Source organism: Podarcis muralis, chromosome 15, assembly GCF_964188315.1.
Source record: "Podarcis muralis chromosome 15, rPodMur119.hap1.1, whole genome shotgun sequence".
NCBI lineage: Eukaryota > Metazoa > Chordata > Lepidosauria > Squamata > Lacertidae > Podarcis > Podarcis muralis.
Window position 1 is genome coordinate 22,157,138 of NC_135669.1, and position 21,480 is coordinate 22,178,617.

The window sequence follows — 21,480 nt, forward strand, 5'->3', positions numbered from 1 at the left end:
TGAAAGTTCAATTATAATATGGAAGTTAACAGTTGCTGAAGCATTGGGGAAACAGAATAAATCATGGTGTGAACACAGCCTGTGGGTTGTTGCTCATCCTACCCCTACTCAGAGTTGACCCATTGAAGTTAATGGGAATGACTAACTTAGATATTCATTTGTTTCAGTGGATCTACTTTGAGTTGAACTTAGTTGACTATAATGCTGTATTTGGATGACTTTGTATGATTTTATGATTTTGCTTTTTAAACTTATGCCAATAAAGGGTAAAGGTAAAGGTAAAGGTAGTAGTAGTAATAAATGTGATTACTTCTAATTTCTAGTGTCCATTGTCATAGGCACTTCAATTTGAATTGAAAAAGGAGGGATGCATCACTGTTTCAATGCACTCATTAAATTATAAAACAGGAAATCTGTTTAAAAGTTTCTATTTATCCCAGATGCATTCAAAAGGACCACAGTGCAGTTTTTAAAAAATGAAATAAACTGAAGGCAGTCATTTCCAAAAATGTAAGTGATATAGTTGCCAACTTACTTCTTCTTTCACGGCTCCTGTGTCTCCAGCACACAAGATTTCAACAGACAAAGCTTACCTTGGCATGGAGCTAAGGGACAGTGGAGAAATCCAATTCAGAATGCATTTAAAGGTGAGCCTACCTGAATTGGTGCTTTCTAAAACAATATGGAGAGTCCTCAAAACTCACACTTCTTTGAATTTTGCAATGCAGTTTGCAGGCCAAGTGGGGTGTACAAAAATGCATATACTTGGGGTGAAGTAAGCATAAAAATGCATGTGTTCATGAAAATAACATACAAAACATCATAATACTGGAGGAAATTGCCTTGCAAAATCTGCATATTAGTTAAATTGCATTTACACTTATGTATATATCCTGCCAACCTAGCAGTTCAAAAGCACAAAGTGCAAGTAGATAAATAGGTACCACTCTAGCAGGAAGGTAAACGGTGTTTCCGTGTGCTGCTCTGGTTCGCCAGAAGCGGATTAGTCATGCTGGCCACATGACCCGGAAGCTGTACGCCGACTCCCTCAGCCAATCAAGCGAGATGAGCGCCGCAACCCCAGAGTCAGTCACGACTGCACCTTATGGTCAGGGGTCCCCTTTATATATCAGAGACATTTGCACTAAAATAAGGAGGGGTTTTCTTGAGAACCTTTGTTGTTATTGTTGTTGTTGTTGTTAATTGATGTGGAAATGTGAAAAACTGATAACTGGGAAAATTAGAGAAACTGAAATGGGCCTATTCATCTATCCCTATCTGGAGTGACTAGCTTTCCTGGTACGTGTTTGCCAAACTGCAGTTTAAAGCACAGGATCCAGGCTGATTCTAAAAAATTACAGTCCTGGGGTAGAACTCTTTGCTTCTGGATCCTGTTCAGGAAGATTGGAAGTGTGTGGGGGGGGTGTCCACCACTGCTACCTACAGATGTGTTATAAATGTGCAAAGCTTTGCCTTCCCAGGATCTCAGGACAGTGTTTGGAATTCAGCCACATCACAAACAAGATTTTTTAAAAGGAGCTATTTATATAACGTACACAATCTGTAGCTTCAAAGGACTTTGGACTCTCAAATTTCTTTTTTCCTTGAGGGTTAACTGCATGCTTTTGGGGAATGCGGGTAGTATGTGCCATCTAAGCGGGCACTGGCTTTGGTTATGGGGAGGGAAACAAGAAAGAGACTTTTACCTTAACTTTATACCGTTTATTTGACCCACACAGCACAGGAGGCGGGGGCAGAGGAGGGAAGAGAGAATCTGTTGCAATGCAACAGAAAGCCTGTTGTTTGGTAGTTAGATCCAGATGTGGAGAGTGTTCCCAAATACAATACAGACTCGGGAGGAGCAAGGGAGGGACATGAAACACATTCTCTGCTGCAACAACCCTTAGGTTTAGGAAAGTAGGAACACAGGAAACTGCCTTATAGTAAGTTGGACCATTGGTCCATGTAGTAGTAGTAGTAGTAGTAGTAGTAGTAGTAATATACTTATACTCCACCCACCTGGCTGGGTTTCCCCAGCCACTCTGGGCAGCTCCCAACAGAATACTAAAAACACGATAAAACATCAAACATTAAAAACTTCCCTAAACAGGGCTACCTTCAGGTGTCTCCTAAAAGTCAGATAGTTATTTATTTCCTTGACATCTGATGGGAGGACGTTCCACAGGGCGGACGTCACTACCAAGAAGGCCCTCTGCCTGGTTCCACGTAGCTTCACTTCTTGCAGTGAGGGAACCACCAGAAGGCCCTCGGTGCTGGACCTCAGTATCTGGGCTGAACAATGGGGGTGGAGACGTTCCTTCAGGTATACTGGGCTGAGGCTCAGTATTGTCCACACTGGCAGTGTCTCTCCAGGGTTTCAAAACCAGGACTCTTTCCAAGCTGTACCTGGAGATGTTGGGGATGGGACTAGAAGCCTCCTTCATACAAAACACTGAGCTATGGCCCTTCAGGTTTCTGCAGGCTGATTTGTGATATATGCAGATGACTCAGCCCCTAGAAGGATTAGAGTGGGCAAATTTATGGGGCCCTGCAAAAGTTCCCACCCCAGTATTCATTTATTGGGATATGGGAATCTGTTGAGCGATTGGTACATCTAGCTCAGTATTGTCTGCACAACTGGCAGGACCTCTCAGGGGCTTCTAGGCCTTACCTGGGGATGCCTGATATTCCTAATCTCTGTTCCCAGTGTCTCATTATATATATAGCATCAGCTGGGTGTCTAGGGCTGATGGGGGTTGTAGCCCATAACATCTGGAGGGCAGAAGGTTGGCAAAGCCTGAAAATAAGAATGCTTGGCTTGATTTACGTTCTGATTCCTTGCTTTTGCTGCATCATTTGTGGCCATACATGAGTTCCAAAAGGAGCTGAAGGCAATCTCTCTGGTGCGCTTGCCTCTTACGCATGTCTGAAACATCCCTGTGTGTCAAGGGTCTCATGCAGACTGGTCCCTCAGTATCTACTCAGAACAAGATCCCACTTATCTCTCTGGTGGTCAAATGCCAGGGATGGGCAGGGCCAGAAACAAAAGTGGGTGGAGCAATAGATGCCAATTTAGACAATAGAGACTGCATGGTTGAGGAGAGGGTGTAGCCTGAGTAGAGTCCCAAGGGCCACATAGAAAGGTCCAGAGGTCCAGATTTGGCTCCCTAGTCCGGAGGTTCCCCGCCTTGCCTTCACCTCAGCTGAATCTCAAATGTGCTGCGTACTAAGCATCTGGTCTGCCGTCAGTGAGCTGTGGGCCCCTGCCGTTTTCCAGATGCAACTTCCTTCCTTTAATGAAAAATAAATTTGTAACAAAGGGTTCTTGCAGCTCTGATTGCTTCCCGCTGCTTTAACTGTATGTTCCTATCTCTTAAAATGCTTCCATGGAACATCCCCAAGCAGAAAAAAACAACAACTGGAGACTGTACGTCGTTCCTGCATTGACTTTGTGTGGGAAAATTCGCCAAGAGGAACGAGATTGTTCCATGCCCAGTTAGTGATCAACGTGGCTTCACAGGAATACAGGAAGCTGCCATAAACTGGACAAGGGCATCAGTCCACCTAACTCTGTATTATCGACCCTGACTGGAAGCAGCTTTCCAGGGTTTTACAGACAATTTTTCCCCAGCCCTATCTGGAGATGCCAGGAAATGAATCTGGAACCTCCTTCATGAAGAGCACGTGCTTTCAGCTGTTGCTACAGCCCTTTCCCAAATGTATACTTTGGCCTTTGCAAGACAGGAGCAAAGGAATTTGCAATGGGTGTTTTGGGTCAGCCAAAGTTTTTTAAGAAACAGTCATTTGAATGAAAGTATTCTGTGAGCTAAAATCAGAACATTGCAAGATTCTTAAAAGACTCAAATCAGAGGGGTGGTTGCACAAATTTGTATATGCCAATTCATGTGCAAAGATGCAAATTTACGCCCGTTTGCAGAGAGAAAACTGCCCTGTGTGTTTTTAAAGAGAATGGAAATGAGACAGTAGATCTGGAAGCCCAATGCAAAAGGCTCAGTTTGGACAACCCCCAGGACTAGAAAAGTTCTGAACCCAGCACTCCCTAGTCAGGTGTGAGCTGTCCCTTGCCTGAAACCCTGGAAAAATGCTGCCAGTCAGGAGGCGGTACTAAGGTAGATGGATCAATAGTTTGGTTTAACATGAGACAACCTCCTGTGTAGTATTGGACTCTAGGTGGGAAGCTGAGTGGCAACGTGGTGCACAGGAATGCCCTGGTTCTCACTGAACTCAGGAGGGGAAACAGTGAGGTAGATGGAGTACCACCCCTTGCAATTCCACCGCCCAGGGTCACCTAGCAGCTGCATGTGGAGGAGCGGGGAAGCGAACCCAGTTCACCAGATTACAACTCTACCACTCTTAACCACTACACCACACTGGCTCAGTGGCCATCCAAGTTTGTGGCAGTCACTGCCTCTTGTGGGGGTAAGTTCCCCAGTTTATGCATTGCATGAAAGAGACATTTTTTCTCTGTCCCACATCTTCCAACATTCAGCCTCATCGAAAGCCCACAAGCTCTTACTATTCTCCATCCATTTTCTCCAAGCCATGTGTAGTTTTATAGACTCCTATCCTATCACCTGCTACTCACCTTATGAATGATGCTGTAAACTTAACATTATAGTTTTGTTTTGTAGCGGGGAAATCCCACCGTATCTTTTTTCAAAAAAGGGGGGGGATGAAAGGGAGGCGGACTTTTGGCTGAAGTTTTGCAGGGATGGTCTTGATTAAGGGAAAAAGCCCCCGCTCCCTATAAATCAAGATGATCACAGGAAGCCTGAAACCAACGGTGGCGGCATGTGCGTGCAAGTGCTAAAGTTCGTTCAACTTTTTCTTTCTTTCCACTCCAGTTTTATTGCTTTCGCATTCGCTCTCCTGCTGGGGTGGGGAGCTGCACAGGCGCTCCTGCCCTTTCCAAGGCGGGGGAGGCAGGCAGGGGGCGCATGTCTCTTTAAGGCAGGTCCCACGACGGGTTGTTATGCTGGAGAGTGAAGGAAGTGACGGGGCGATTGAATGAAAAGGAGCAAAAAAAAAAAAGGAGAGAGAGAAAGAGAGAGAAGTAAGGGGGAGCTTGAAAGGGGAGACAGAGGAAGGAGAGGCGAGGGCCGGCAGCAGTCAGCATCCGAGCACCCCTGGCAGCCGGGCGGGGCGGAGCGCAGCCGCAAGAGGACTTTCCCAGGAGTAGACCTCCCTCGCCAGCAGCCCATGCGGTGTCCGGCGGAGGGACATCCAGGGGCTCGAGGGGCGCCAGTGCAGGGGTTTTTTTTTTTCCCCGGCGAGAGGATAAGGAGACGGCAGGCAGTCAAGCCAGGAGCCTCCGCCAACTCCAGAAGGAAAGTTGCAAACTTTGGGAAAGTTTCTCTCCTTCTTCCCGGACGGGGCGGTGGAGCTGCGGAGAGCGTGATCGGGACTCCGGCCGGGAGGGGGGTCCTTCTTAGAGGGTGTTTGGATCAGTCTCTCTTCCCTCGCCCTCAATACCCCCACTTTCTGCTGGAGATGCTCTGCCAGGGAGGAGGAGGAGGCAGCTGGCTCCGTTTCTTCTTGACGGCGCTGCTCTGGCCTCAGCCTCTGCCCTGGGTGGCCGCGGCGTCGGGGGCCCCGTCGGAGCTGCGAGTGCGCGTCCGGCTCCCCGATGGGCAAGTGACGGAGGAGAGCCTGCAGGCGGACAGCGGGGCGGACTGCGTCACCCTGGAGCTCCGCAAGGGCGACGGCACCCTCATCACCCTCACGGCCGACTTCAAACAGGTGCGGGGCGCACGCGGGGGTCGAGGTGGCCACAGGAATTGTGGCTGGGGGGGGGGGCTTTTTTCTCCCCGCCAGGAAAATGTGAGGGTCTTTCCTCTAAGGTAAGAGGATGAACGGGGGAACCAACTGGAAAGGATGGGGTTAATAGATACACACCCACCCAACCAATATTCTGATGATGATGATGATGATGATGATAATAATAATAATAATAATAATAATAATAATAATAATTTATTATTTGTACCCCACCCATCTGGCTGGGCTTCTCCAGCCACTCTGGCCGGCTTCCAATAAAGATTAAAAATACATTAAAATGTCACACATTAAAAACTTCCCTGGCGCATTGCTTAAACTTTTAATCTCCCCCTTCCTCCAATGAGCTGAGGGGAGCATCTATGGTGTGTGCCTCTCCCTCTATTTTATCTTCACAGCAGCCCTTGGTCAGACTGAAAGAGTACTAGATATCTGAAGGCCTGAGGGGGACGGAACTAATTCCAGTCCTCCCAATTTTATCCTGGTGGCCTTCACATCTCTGAGTGCCTTGCCTATAGTGACTGTGGGAGATTTATAAGCTCTGCAAAGATTTGAAGTGGTGGCTCATTGAACTCTAAGCCTGAGTTTCTACCCACTAGGCTGAGTTGGACTGAGAGCTTTCAGAGGTGGGTGGGAGGTTGTAACCTCCTGGGTAAAGTGCAAGACAAGGGAAAGGAGCCAATCCCTTTGGTTGGAAGGTAGAAGGATTGACTTTATACGTGTCTAGAGGGGCCTTTGGTTTCATCCAGGAGGACTCTTCTTACCTTATGTCTTATTTCTGAGAAACACTGTATAGGGTTTCAACTTGGAGGTTGCTTCAAAGACAGCATCTGCATCTTTGATTTCCCAACCAATGCCAAAGGAGCAACGATCACATCTGCTCACATCCTTACAGTGTTCTGGGGTTGTTGTTTTTATAGAGTCGGCTCCCAGACATCAAAGGCTAGTTCATTCTTTGCACCCACATGCAAAAGCCACACGCATCACCAAAGCCCCCCCCCCCCCCCCGCGTGATGTAGCTCACTCTCCCTGCATGAAGAGGGTGGGGACCAGGATTGTAGGAATTGGCCTGACTAGCTTGAGGATACATCTAATATTAAACATAAGTGCCCAGCTGGATCAGGGCAGTGGCTCACCTAGTCCAACATCTGGTTCCCACAGAGGTAGAGCGGAGCCATCACAGCTAGTAACCACTGAGAGCCTTACCTTCTATGAATCTGTCCAATCCTCTTTTAAAGCCATCTAAGTTGGTGGCCATCACTGCCCACTGCAGAAGTGAGTTCCATAGTTTAACTATGTATGGCAAGGTCCTTTTCCCCCCTCTGTCCTGAATCTTCCAACATTCAGCTTCAGTGAATTTCAGTGAGACAGAAATTAACAGCTATATGACTTTGGGCAGCCCTGTACAGGAAAGTTTGATGTCTTACTGAGTTTTTACAATTTGTTGGAAGCCACTCAGAGTGGCCGGGGCAACCCAGTCAGATGGGTGGAGTACAAATAAAATAGTAGTAGTAGTAATAGTAGTAGTAGTAATAATAATAATAATAATAATAATAATAATAATAATAACCGTGTTAGGAGAAATACAGAAAAAACTTTTCTCTTTCCCCATTCCCCATCTCATGCATAACTGTACAGTGGTACCTCAGGTTACATACACTTCAGGTTACATATGCTTCAGGTTACAGACTCAGCTAACCCAGAAATATTACCTCAGCTTAAGAACTTTGCTTCAGGATGAGAACAGAAATCGTGCTCCAGCGGCGCAGTGGCAGCAGGAGGCTCCATTAGCTAAAGTGGTGCTTCAGGTTAAGTACAGTTTCAGGTTAAGAACGGACCTCCGGAATGAATTAAGTACTTAACCCGAGGTACCACTGTATACACTTGCACCCTGTCACCCTTACTAGCTGTTTCTCTAAACTAACAAGTCCCAAATGGTGCAAGCCTTTATTGCAGATTTCCTCGAGGCAGTTGGTTGGCTGTTAGAAACAGAACTTCAGACTGGAAAGACCCTTGGTCTGACCCAGCAAAGTTCTCCTTATGCTCACTGAACTGCAGTGTTTGAACAGAGACTGCATCTTATGGCTTCCATGTGCAACAGGAGCTTTCCGAACCACAGCAGCTGCTTGAAAATAAAGATCAGTCCTGATTGTAAGGCTCCCGCAATGGAGTAATCGCTGTGTGGTCAGTGACACAGCCCCAAAGAACTGGCTTGCTTGTGCTCTGGGTGTGGGAGGCGAGGAGCATCTCTCTGTGCCCCAGCCATTGTCCTTTCCTTATTAAGCAGAGGCGTCTGTAGATCCCTGCCTCCCCCCACCCCAGCCCTGAACGGTCCACTGTCTGGAATATGGTCCCTGGTGTATTTTGCAGTGGCCTACATTATGCAGTGGAATGGAGCAGATCAAAGAGACTCCAGCCTGGGAACTCTGGTCACTGATATCTTCTCATGGAGGGAGAAGCTTGCAGGATGAGTGGGAGGGTGGGAGTGTTTATAGAGGATCTTTAACTGTGATTTCTGGCATTAGGCTTGCAGAAAGAGAGGGGAATGATCCCGTGCAGGCCTCCACAAACTGATGCACCATGCAAAAGCCTATTTTTTGCCTTGTTTGTGGAGGGAGAAATCTCAGATGGGTAGGGTGCAAGAAATAAACTGCTGCTGCTGTTGTTGTTGTTGTTGTTGTTGTTGTTGTTGTTGTTGTTGTTGTTGTTGTTGTTGTTATGGTTCTGTGCTTTGGAGAAGGCCAACTTTTGCTTCAAAGTCCAGTAGGCAATAGAGAACAGCCTCCAAGTTTTCCTGGCAGGGGAGAGTTGGGGGGAACCCAAATTAGGACCAGCAAGTAAACCAAAGCAAGCTGTGGGGGCTCCCCTCTCCTCCACCACCGCACTGTAATCCCAGGTCCAGATCCTAACTAGATCTGTGTCAGCTTAACACAAGGGATGAGGAATTCACAGGCTGTTGTTCAACTCCAACTCACATCATCCCTGACCCAAAGCTGTGCTGGCTGGGGCAGATGGCAGATGGAGATCCAGAGAGTCACAGATTCCCCCATCCATCCCTGCCTTAAACAAAGCAAGTTAGGAACCAGATATAGAATCTGGAGGTGGAGAGGTAGCTGGGAAGGTGCAGTGAGGGAGTGAGTCTCCGCCTGGATGGAATATGGATTCAAGGACCTTGCGTCATGTTGTAAGATGGGCATCCCCATCCAGGTGCCTTTTGGACTTCAGACCCCATCATCATCAGCCTGAATAGCTCAGTGGGTTAGAGCATGGTGCTGATAAAGCCAAGGTTGCAAGTTTGATCCCCAAATGGAACAGCTGCATATTCCTGCATTGAAGGCTTGGACTAGATGATTCTCATGGTCCCTTACAACTCTATGATTTCTATGATCCCTGCCCATGGGTCATGCAGACTGAGGCTGGTGGGAATTATAGTTCAAAATATGGAGGGTAACTGGGTGGCAAAGACTGTTTTAGACAGTCTTGCTCTACAGAGCAAGACAGACCAGCTCTGACTCTGTTGTTGTTGTTGTTGTTGTTGTTGTTGTTGTTTGTTGCAGATTTCTAAGTTTCTGTCTCTCACATTCAGCTTTTCTACAGCTTTTCTAGCTAGAGATGCTGAGGACTGAACCTGTGACCTTTCCCATGCAACACACGTGCTCTACCGCTGAGCTGTGTCCTTCTCTAATTGTGTTTAACCTCCTTTTAAAAGCATCCTGGGGCTGTGGGTTCCACTGGTTAACAGTGCATTGTGTGAAAGCAATGTCTTTTCAACACCCTGAATCTCCTGCTGTAGCTGTCGCCAAGATAAGGTCCTTCACAAAATTAGCCTCTTTATGTGCCATTGGTCCATTGAGCTTAGCACTGTCTAAACTGACTGAAAGTAGATCTTCAGGGTTTTCATGTTGGCTATTTGCAGTATGGTAGCGCTGCAGATAGCTTGCTGGGGAGATCATGCATTAAAAATGAAAAGGACTCAAAAATAACTTAAACAAGGTTTTAATAAGAAAAACAAAAACTCCATTTACACTAAATACATTAACAACCAAACCAGACCCAACCACCAACCCAAACCCCAGGGTAATGGGAGAGCTAGGTGCTGCTCCTTATATACTAAACCCAAATGCTGACACACCTTAATCAAATACAACTCAGCAGCACCTGCTATGTTTCACAGCTTTAAAGTTGGGTCTCGTTATCTTGCTCTGGCCCTTGCTCTGGCCCCTTTAAGATATACACATCGAGTGGAACAATGATGAACCTTTACATTTAAAGAAACCATTCAACATTTCCCCTGCGGTTCATCATTGTGGAACAAAAACAGAAAGCATACTTTGTACATGTTTTTCATGTGTAACCTTTGGAAGTGCTTTTGTAAAAATGTCCGCAATTTGACTGTCACCAGGAACATATTCAAATACAACCATTTCATCAGCAATTAGTTGCTTTACAAATTCTAAACGTAACCTTAAGACTCTAGTGCGCTGCGTATTGGTCTCTGAGCACAGGATAGCAAGTCCACTCTGGGAATCAAGGTAAACTTTTACTGGTAGTGTTACTTGCATCTGTAGGTCTGCAAACACTTGCAGATACCATTCTACATCACGAGTGGCCTGAACGCATGCACATAATTCACTTTCTGTTGTGGAGAGACAAATAATGGTTTGTGTTTGGGACTTCCATTCAAATGGACAACCGTTATAACAAAACACCATACCAGACACACCCCTGCAATTATTTTGTTCCATTGCATGAGATGCATTGCAGAAAATTTCAAAACCTTTGTCAATACATGTTGTAAACTGCAACATATAATGTTTGGTATGTTTAAGGTACATTACCACTCTCTTAAGAGCAGAGAAACATTGTGTAGTAGGCTTTTCCACAAATTTTGCCAGAAAGTGAAAAGCATAAGTTATATCTGGTCTTGAGATTCTTTGAATGAAATTTAGCTTGCCTATAGCAGAACGATACAAAGTTTTGTTAGGAAATGGCTTGTCTTCACCTGTAAAGGTGAAACCACACACCATAGGTGTTTCCTTCCCATTTGCGTTTTCTAAACATAGCATTTCAACAAGATCATCAATTTTTGCAGTTTGATGAACCAGAAAAGATCCATTTTTGCCTTTCTCAATTTGCATGGATAAGTAATTTTTAGCTATGCCTAATTCCACTACATCAAATTTCTTCTGTAACTATGATACCACCTGTTCATATTCCTGTTTAGTTTTTGTAGAAATTAATACGTCATCTACATACACACATATTTTTGTTACAGAGTTTGCCCTTTCCTTTATGAACACACAATTGTCTGCCTTTCCTTGTGAAAAACCAATATCCAGCAATTCTTTTGCTAAAGTTTGGTGCCAATTCCTTCCACTTTGGTGCAGACCATAAAGGGATTTGTTTAATTTGCATACCAAACCTTCAGTGGCGTCTATGCCTTCAGGAACACGCATAAAAATTTGTTCTTTTAAATCTGCAAACAAATATGCAGTTTTTATATCTAGGTGATAAACGGAATGTCCACGCTGTGATGCATCTTTTAACAAAAGCTTAACTGTTTCATATTTTACGCTTGGTGAATAACACAAATCATAATCTTCGCCTGGAATTTGTTGAAAACCCCTAGCAACTAATCTTGCTTTGTACCTTACAACTTCATTTTTGTCATTCGTTTTAACTCTATAAACCCATTTCGAATCAATAAGTCTCATATCTGGGGTTTGTGGTACAAGAGACCAAGTGTTATGCTCTTTTAAAGAAGCTATCTCGGAGTTCATAGCTTTATACCAATTTGCAGCTTGTTGCTTAGGTAATTTCTGAACATCACTGTAGCTTTTTGGCTCAAAAACTACCTTATTGGCATACACAGTATTAAAATGTTCATCTGCAAATCGTTGTGGCTTCTGTCTCTTTCTATCTGAACGTCTCAGTCCAGAAGGAGAGTCAGACTTCTCAGACTTAATGGGACTAAGTAAACCACTAGTTTCAGGTTGTAAATCATTGTCAGATTGAAGAGGTGCCTGTAGGCTAAGCTCTCGGTCAGAAAAATCAAGAGAATCTAACCTCCCCTCGGGTGCCTGTGACTTTAAATCATCAAACAATTTATCAGACTCAACAGGCTTTTTGTCTTTTCCCATTAATTCAGAAGCACTATTTCCTGCTGCTTCTTCTGCTGTTTCTTCCTCTTCTTCCTCAGTATTATCTATACCATCAGTATCTTGGAAGACAGCAACTCCATTCCAATTTACAGTTTGTATCATGCTTCTGGTAATATGAAATTTGCCAGTTGCTGGTATGTAAATTCTGTACGCCCCCTGCTGGTAGCCCATTAATTTTCCCTGGACACTACGTTCACCCAATTTTTGCTTAGCAGGATAATGCATAATTACATCTGAACCCCAAATGCGGAGGTATTTCAGATTAGGGCGTTTTTTAAACAGTTTCTCATAGGGGGTGACATCTAAACCAGTATGATAACTGCGATTTCTAACGTAACAAAACGCATTAAGTGCTTCAGCCCAAAAGTCTTTGGGCAGATTAGCATCATGCAGATACGTTTTAACCCCTGCCTGTAGGTCACGCTGCACAACTTCAACAAGCCCATTTTGCCAGGGACTTCGGGGGCAAGATAACTCATGAGTAGTCCCCTGCGCTTCCAGGAATTTCTCAAAATCCTCAGAAACAAATTCCCCGCCCCGGTCAGAAAACAGGTTCTTAATTGGTTTGTTAAAGTGCGTTTTTACCCAGTTGCAAAAAACTTTATACTTTTCAAATGCTTGGGACTTCTCAGCTATTGCATAAGTCCAACAGTATCTACTATACTGGTCTATCAGAGTAAGCCAGTACTTAGAACCTCCTAATGATGGTGGGAGTGGCCCAACTAAATCACAATGTACACGCTCAAATGGTTCAGTTACTTTCCTATCTGAGCACCTACCCTTGCGTGCAACCTTAATCTTATTCTTGCAACAGGATAGACATTGCATAAAGAATTTACATGGTTTTAAGTTGAGGCCATTAACGATATTCTTTGTCTTAATTACATCAGCAAAATTCAGGTGTCCCAGAATTCTGTGCGCCTCATGGACACACCCGGAATGAGGCCTTACATTCCTCAACCCCTGGCTTGACTGTGCTGCTCTGCAATTTATAGGCGATTGGGAGTAGGTGCGAAAATACAGTCTATATCAGTGTTTCCCAACCGGTGTTCCGCGGCACACGAGTGTGCCGTCAGACGTTGCCTCGTGTGCCGCGAGATGCCTGGAGGGAGGCGGGCGAGTCGGGCGGCGAGAGGCGGGGCGGCGGCGGCGAGGAGAGGCCGCGCCTCCTGCTGCTGCCTGGCGCTCCTCCTCGCAGCCGGCAGCGCTGCCTGGGCGCCTCCGCGCGACTCTGCCTCGCTGGGTTTGGTCTCCCAGCAGAGACGGGTCACACGCGCCCCTCCCTCCCTCCCTCAGCCTGCGCGGAGGGAGAGCCAGAGAGAGGCATCGCTCCTGCGCGGCGGGAGAAAACTTTCACTTTTGTGCGTCCCTCCCGGCGTGACGCTGCGCGCTGACGTCACGGGGCGGGGCTTTAATGGTGGTGTGCCGCGAGATTTTTTTTCAGTAAACAGGTGTGCCGTTGCCCAAAAACGTTTGGGAAACACTGGTCTATATAAACCATCAGAGTCCCGGGCATACAATAAACGTTTGTTCCCATCAAAAAACTCACACATTGATTTTAAGAAACGCACAGTTATGCCTTGACGAGCAAAGCACCTTACTGACAATAAATTGTCCACTGACGGGCAGTAAATGCAGTTTGCTATTGTAATGTTTAAAGAGTCAAGTTTAACAGTACCTCTGCCAAGCGACTGCAAGACTTGTGAATTGGCTAAATGTATATTACCAATTTCCTCTTCGAAAGAAATAAACAAGCTTCGATCATTGCAGATGTGCTGAGATGCTCCAGAGTCTATAATAAAAGACTTCCACTTGGCATCTTTAATTCTTTTACGATTTGTAGTCCAAGCATGAAAAGCTCGCGGCTCGTTTCTGTCTTTACTATACGATGTCTGCTGCTGGGCTGACAACCGTGACTGACGAACAGAAACAGACTTGGGAGTACTTTGCTTTCTTTTGGCTCTGCAGTCCTTTGCAAAATGTCCTTGCTTATTGCAGAACCAACAACGCTTTGCAGCTTTAAATGCAGTTGTATCACCACAGGTTTGCATATGGCGTTCCTCATTCTTTCTGGAAATAGGAGTGCTTATGGCACAAGCCTCCCTTCTATCCAACTCGCCCATTAATCTTGCCGTTACCCCTTCCACAGTTAATTGTGCTGGTGGAACAGCAGATATCTGGCTAGCTATACCATCAAAGTCCTCATTAAGGGAACAAAGGATGATAAAAACATACTGAATATCAGGTATCACCATGTCCCTTTGAATTAATTCGCCGCGTATTGCCTCCAGACGTCTCAAGTGTGCTGCCAAATCACCACCAGGCTGCAACTTCGTCTGGTACAACTGCTTGAAAAACGACAATGCAGATGCTGACTCTTTTCTAACATGCACTGCTGCAAGACTGTCCCACATTTCTTTGGCAGTTTTCTTATTTCTTATATAGACTACTTGCTGGTCGCTGACTGCCAAATTAATTATCACCCTGGCTTTTGCATCTCCTTTCGACCAAGCATTAGTTACAGGGTCAGGAGGGTCATCAGTTACATAGGTCCATACTTCTCTAGAGGTCAAAAGCGCCTCCACCCGAAAAGACCATAAACTATAGTTCTCATCTGTTAGCTGTGGGAAGACCAGAGCCTTCTCAGCTTCAGGAACCCGGTCAACCATTCTGGAACTCTTCCAGACCCACAAAAAATTACACTAACAGGAGAAGGAGTTTTCAAACCTTTCTCAGAGTCCAAAAATATGCAGTCATCCACTCAGCAGCTGGGCCCATAACCAAAGATGTTGGCTATTTGCAGTATGGTAGCGCTGCAGATAGCTTGCTGGGGAGATCATGCATTAAAAATGAAAAGGACTCAAAAATAACTTAAACAAGGTTTTAATAAGAAAAACAAAAACTCCATTTACACTAAATACATTAACAACCAAACCAGACCCAACCACCAACCCAAACCCCAGGGTAATGGGAGAGCTAGGTGCTGCTCCTTATATACTAAACCCAAATGCTGACACACCTTAATCAAATACAACTCAGCAGCACCTGCTATGTTTCACAGCTTTAAAGTTGGGTCTCGTTATCTTGCTCTGGCCCTTGCTCTGGCCCCTTTAAGATATACACATCGAGTGGAACAATGATGAACCTTTACATTTAAAGAAACCATTCAACATTTCAGTCTGAAGATGCTGGGAAGTGAACCTGTGACCTCTGTGCAAACCATGTGCTCTGCTGCAAAAATAAAGCCCTTCTCTGCAAGAAGAAGGTCTGATAAACACAGGAGTGGTAGTGGGAAAGAATGGAAGAATGTGCCTGATTATCGTGTTCTGCTACTTTCTTGTCCTTCCCTGTTGAGGTTCAGTAGGTCCTGCCTTACTGCTTGCAGGATGTCAGCTAAAGTGGTATTGGATGCTGAATTTAACTTCTCCCAAATCTCAGTTTTCATTTTGTTTTCAAAAAAGGACGTTCCTAGCCCTTATGACAGTGAATATGCTAGAAAATATGTTGACAGTGCTTGGTGAATTCAGAAGCCAGAATTCAGCAAGCACTTTGGTTAATTCACCCCTGGGGATTTATTAATAACCCTTTGCATTGTCAAAAATTGCTTAGAATAATGCACATGTTGTTTCTCCTTGTTCTGTCATCACAAGAACCCTGCAAATTGTTTGAGCTGAGAGAGATTCACCAAAGGTTTCTTGGCCAGCTTAATGATTGAGTGAGAATTTGAACCTGGGTCTCACTGGGCAGCCTCGTCTGACACTGTTACTGCAGTACACTGGCTATCCTGGGTCTGGTCTTGCCCTTCCCTATGACTAGCAAAAGAAGAATTACACAATGGGGTAATAAAAAAAAATCTATTTATGGAAAAGTAGAGCAATCGGGCACATATCTTTAATTTGCATAGAATGAGACAGGCTGGAGAATTTAGCTTTTGATGTCACAAAGTTCAGATTACCAATGTGCAGTGTACATATGTCACGATGAAAGGTCTTTGAGTAAACTGTGGTCCCTTATAGCTTGTCTGCAAGTCCCTCAAATTGTCTGCTACAAGATAAGTAATAATGGAAAGCCCCAAAGCACTCCCACACAGAGAGGGTTACCTGCTGTGTTCCTGCCGTAATTCTTTCCCATCTCTGCTATGGCCAGGGTGTTCTGGTGGGACCTCCCCACCCCACCCCCACCCCCTATTCTTTGTTTGGATTCTTTCAAAGAATGCAGCACCAAGTAGACATGGCTGTTAACCAGCAAGGCCCTTCAGCTGCCCTTCAGCAAAGGGGTGTGCTGAGAATTAATTAGCACAGGTCAATTATGCCTTGACCATTAGAAGATCTTTAACATGCGGTCTTGCTCTATAACTTTGACATACATGGGTGGACCATGCAGATTTTATTAAAAACATGTACAGTGGTACCTCGGGTTGCATACGCTTCAGGTTACATACGCTTCAGGTTACAGACTCCGCTAACCCAGAAATAGTACCTCGGGTTAAGAACTTTTCTTCAGGATGAGAACAGAAATCGTGCTCCGGCGGCTCAGCAGCAGCAGGAGGCCCCAATAGCTAAAGTGGTGCTTCAGGTTAAGAACAGTTTCAGGTTAAGGTTAAGAATGGACCTCCTGAACGAATTAAGTACTTAACCCGAGGTACCACTGTAAATGAATGAGAGACGTGGCTCCTCTGCTTCATTGCAACTCATTTGTGTGTATTGTAGATGCAAGCCCCTTGGTGGTGGTGGAGATATATATGGAAATTGTAAAGCCCTTGGGTCTTAGACCTGGCCATTTATTCTTTCTAAAGCACTGTGCACATGAATAGTACACCGTTATTGGTTGTGGTGGTTACAAATGAGGCCTACTACAAAATGTTGCAGCGTCGTGTGCTGCTTTTCCCCATCCTGTTCTCATTTCTCTCCCTAGCAGCACCACTTTTTAGCATTCAGCTAGCCATCGGTGGCCAATGAGCATGCTCAGCCCTCATTGGGCAGCTCCTCCTTTTAAGATTTCGCTTCTAGTTTTGCAAACTTTGGGATTCCGGTTCCTTGGGATTCCAGTTTCTTGGCTATCTAAGGCTCAGCATTTGGAGAACGGGGTCACTATTGGAATATACGCCATGGGGACTTCACAGAGATAATTTAGTTGTTCTTGTAAGCCCGGGCAATGCATCCAAAAAGGCTCTTGTCTTTTATCTTGGGAAAGCAGATCCTTTCCTTGCACTGTATTGGAATCTGCCTTTTGAAGCTTCCTCTGGTTTCACGAGCAATTCGCTAGAAAACCTTGGCATCTTGCTGTTTACACCTCCAGCCTCACTGCGCATATGGAGCTCATTATATGGTTTTCTGGGCGCCCATATTTATCAAGGGTTACAATCTGCGAGCCATGGACCCCTGACCTTTATTCCTTTATCTCCCTGCATTCCCAGATGTAACTGAAATCCCAATACTCCGGCCAAAATAGATGTAATACAGGAAACCCATGACGATGTTCCACAGGGACCATTTTTGAAAATTAATAGAAGTCATAGGGACTGGGACTACGGCACAGAAGGAGGAGGGTGTTATGTTCTTTCTTTTCCTCCCATTCTAAGCTGCTCTGTGCCTGACGGGGAGACAACCTACAGGTCACAGTGCCAGCTTGGAGTGCCAGCTTGGCCCTGTGACTGTGGTTGCCCAAGGCTGTGGGTGCCATGCAGCATGCATGGCCCTGGCACCAAAATTTGTGGGTGCCTGGCTCCTTCACAGGGAATTTTGTGGGTGCTCAGGCATGCAGGGCCCCAGAGAGCTGGCACCTATGCATACAGTAGAAGCATAGGAAGCTGCCTTATACTGAGAGAGACTCATGGTCCATTCAGCCCAGTATGGTCTACACTGACTGGCAGCAGCACTGCAGGGTTTCAGAGCAGGGTTCTCTCCCAGCCCTGCTTGGAGCTGCTGGGTATTGAATCTGGGACCTTCTGCATGCAAAGCAGGTGCTCTAACCGCTGAGCTGCGGCCCTTGTATTTCAGATCAAAAGATATTGGCGTTTGACAATTCTTGGTAAAGGTAAAGGTACCCCTGCCCGTACAGGCCAGTCGTGTCTGACTCTAGGGTTGCGCGCTCATCTCGCTTAAGAGGCCAGGAGCCGGCACCGTCCAAAGACACTTCCGGGTCACGTGGTCAGCGTGACGAAGCTGCAGCTGGCGAGCCAGCACCAGCGCAGCACACGGAAACGCCGTTTACCTTCCCGCTATAAAGCGGTACCTATTTATCTACTTGCACTTAGGGGTGCTTTCGAACTGCTAGGTGGGCAGGAGCTGGGACCGAACGACGGGGGCTCACCCCGCCGCGGGGATTCGAACCGCCGACCATACGATCTGCAAGTCCTAGGCACTGAGGTTTTACCCACAGCGCCTCTAAACTTTCCTCTGTGGGGAAATGACAAAAAATATATATTTTTGGAGGGGGTGAGTTTAATAAAGGAAAACAAATTGCATGGGGAAAGCGTTAAATGGCTTTCACACCAGTTTGACCTAGTTTGTTCTACCTTCCAGTGACTTCTATTCTTTACTTTTTTATGTGAGCGGAGATTCTTATTGCAAATCTCATTTGGCTCTCAGGCTGGGCAGACACACACACACCCCAAGTGTCCCTATTTTCCAGGGACTGTCCCAGATTTACAGAAGCCACCATGGTTTCCGATTTGATCCTGGAATGTCCCACTTTTCCTTAGGATGTTCCTATTTTCATCAGAGAATTGTTGGAGGCTATGCAATGGCAAAGGACTTTACATGCTCTGGAGCACTGTTGCTGCTCTGTATACTGAGTGGCCTGTAGGGAGGACAGGATCTAGGTCTCCACCCTGTCGATTAACCCCTTCTTTTAGACGCTGAATTTAAGAGCAGCCCTACTGAATCAGACCAATGGCCTGTTTAGTCCAGCATCCTATTCTCACAGCAGCCAGAAAACCCTCAAGGAGGACCTTGGGACAAGAGCATTCTCTCCTCCTGTGGCTTTTAGCAACTGATATTCAGAAGAATTACTGCATCCAACCAAGGAGACAGAGCAAAGTCATGATGGCTAGTAGACTTTTTCTCCTCCATGAATTTGTCCAGTCCAGGTTGGGGGCCATCACTGCCTCTTGTGGGAGCAAGTGCCCTAGTTTAACTATGTGTTGCTTGAATAAGTTCTTTCTTTTATCTGCCCCAAATCTTCTAACATTTTGCTTTATTGCATGTCCATGACTTCTAGTCTTACGATAGATGGGGAAAAACTTCTCTCTCTCTCTCTCTCTCTCTCTCTCTCTCTCTCTCATTTTTATTAAGTTTTCTGTTTTACAATTTAAAATACTCCTTTTACATCAAGATATCAATGACTTCTTTTCTTTCCATGGTTCATTTTACATATCATAAATTCCTGCATATTTTACAAAAAATATACCATTCGGTATTCCATTATTTCTCCCATCAAAACGTGTTTACACTGTTGAATTTATCTTAATGCTGCCAGCGTTTTCAGCTGTACACAATTATTTCCCATATATTCAATAACCATTTTCCAATCTTCTTTAACCATATGTTCTTCCTGCTCTCTTGTTCTATATGTTAAGTCTGCGAGTTGTGCATATTCTGTCAACTTAAGTTGCCATTCTTCTTTAGTTGGGACCTCGCTCGTTTTCCATTTCTGGGGCTAACGAAACATAGGCCGCAGTAGTAGCATACATAGAAAAACTTTCCTCTATCCACTTCCTCCATGCCATGCATGGGGGGGGGGGGCACTTTGATCATGTCACCACTTATTCACCTTTTAGCTTTGACTCCCTCAGGGATTCTCCTATATTAGATCCAGCCCTTGCCTTTGTGTCTGTCCTGCACAAAGATCTGTTCTTAGGCAGAGACAAGGAAAGGGAGGGTCCTTCTGGAAGAAAACCATGTGAGTTCTAGCATTCCCAGATGTTTGTTCTTTCCATTACCCGCCCTTCCATACACAAAGAAATGCTATTGAATTCCGCAGCACTGGTGTGGTTGTTCCAGAATCCTCTTTGGATTTGCTTAGCTCAGTGACGGCCAAACTTGGCACTCCAGCTTTTTTGGGACAACAATTCCCATCATCCCTGACCACTGGTCCTGTTAGCTAGGGATGATGGGAGTTGTAGTCCCAAAACAGCTGGAGGGCCAAGTTTGGCCATCACTGGTTAGCTGAACATGAGTGCCATTGACAGATGCTGGAAATGGGTGGAGGAAGCTGCTGAAGGATGTAGGATGTAGCTCCCACAAGTTCCCACCAACCTAGATTAGGATTAGACAGATTCGTGGAGGAGAAGGCTATCTTTCTACCAGTCATGCTCTGCCTGCCCGGTTGGAAGGCAGTGATGCTTCTGAATGCCATTTCCTGGAAACCACAGGAGGGGAGAGGTCTCTTGTGCTTGGGTCCTGTTTGCAGGTTTCCCATTGGGGCATAGGATGCTGGACTAGATGGGCCATTGTTCTGATCCATCAGGTTCTTCCCCTGTTCTTGGAGAGGTTTTCTGCAAGCATACCTGAGGGTGGGCATCTGCAGGAAGAAGTTCTAGCTTTGGGGAATACTGATTCTGACCCAGGTGGAGAACCCCTTTATCTTCCTGAGGACTTCATTCTCTTCTGGGCAACAGTTTGAGGGATGCATGCCCTCCATCCATCCAGGCAGGCAGAAGATATGATCGGAGTTCGAGGACATATGCCAGCCAGGCAGAAATACTCGGGGAGCAAAGCAGTACCACCAAGGGTGTGTGACCTAGGGAAAGGGAAAGTTCTGAGGGCCAGATGGAGCAGCCTCAGGGGCCAGAGATACCCCACCTCCTGGTATATGCCACCTTAATAATTGAGCTGTTCATCCTTCTCAAGTTCTACTGGTTGGCCGCTGGAGTCCCCTGAGCTGAATCCGGCCCATGGCAGGTTTCCAGCTGGCTTTGGAGTTGTTGCCTGCTCTTTTTTTCTTGGGGTGCAGCCTGGATAAAGCTTCCTGTGTATTCTAAAAGTGGTATCTCTGCTTTTTCCAGCTTTGCGTAGCAGCCTAGCCCAGTCAGCGTAAAGCTCATGCTGATTTCAAAACTGTACTTTGCCCCTTTTATAGCAGCAGAGAAGAGCACTTCAGTCTGGCTGCGTACTATTTGAGGAATTGAAAGTGAAAGAATTTCTGCAATCTTTGTGGCTTCCTACTACTCTTGACCTCAACTTGCGTTATCTTGTCTTGGAACTCTTCATTCATCCCAGAGGAGGGAAAGAGATGCCATCTAAGTGCTGGGAAGTGGGGGAGGGTCTGCAGCTCAAGCAGTGTTTAAAATTCCTAGGTGCTGGGTTAGATTCCAAGGAACCTTTGTGGTGTAAAATTGCTGCGCCCTGGCCTGAGATCAATTATTGCCGTTTGTATAGCAGTTCAGGGTCTTCACCAGGTGTGTGGAGGCTGCACATACTGGTAATCCTTGCAACAGTCCTATAAAGTACAGGTGAATTGAATCCTTTTCGGCTTGAGGGCCACATAACCTTCTGGGTGACCTTCCAAATGCGAACATGCA

General features: G+C 45.8%; 1 protein-coding gene across 1 annotated transcript in view; it reads left to right on the plus strand.

The window, feature by feature from the left end:
* Positions 1 to 4,921: 4,921 nt before the first annotated feature.
* Positions 4,922 to 21,480, plus strand: part of OAF (out at first homolog) — a 33,337-nt gene continuing 16,778 nt past the window's right edge. The window contains exon 1 of the mRNA XM_028707974.2: positions 4,922 to 5,760. Within this exon, the coding sequence (XP_028563807.2) occupies positions 5,029 to 5,760 (732 nt within the window). The 5' untranslated portion in view covers positions 4,922 to 5,028. The remainder of the gene's footprint in view (positions 5,761 to 21,480) is intronic.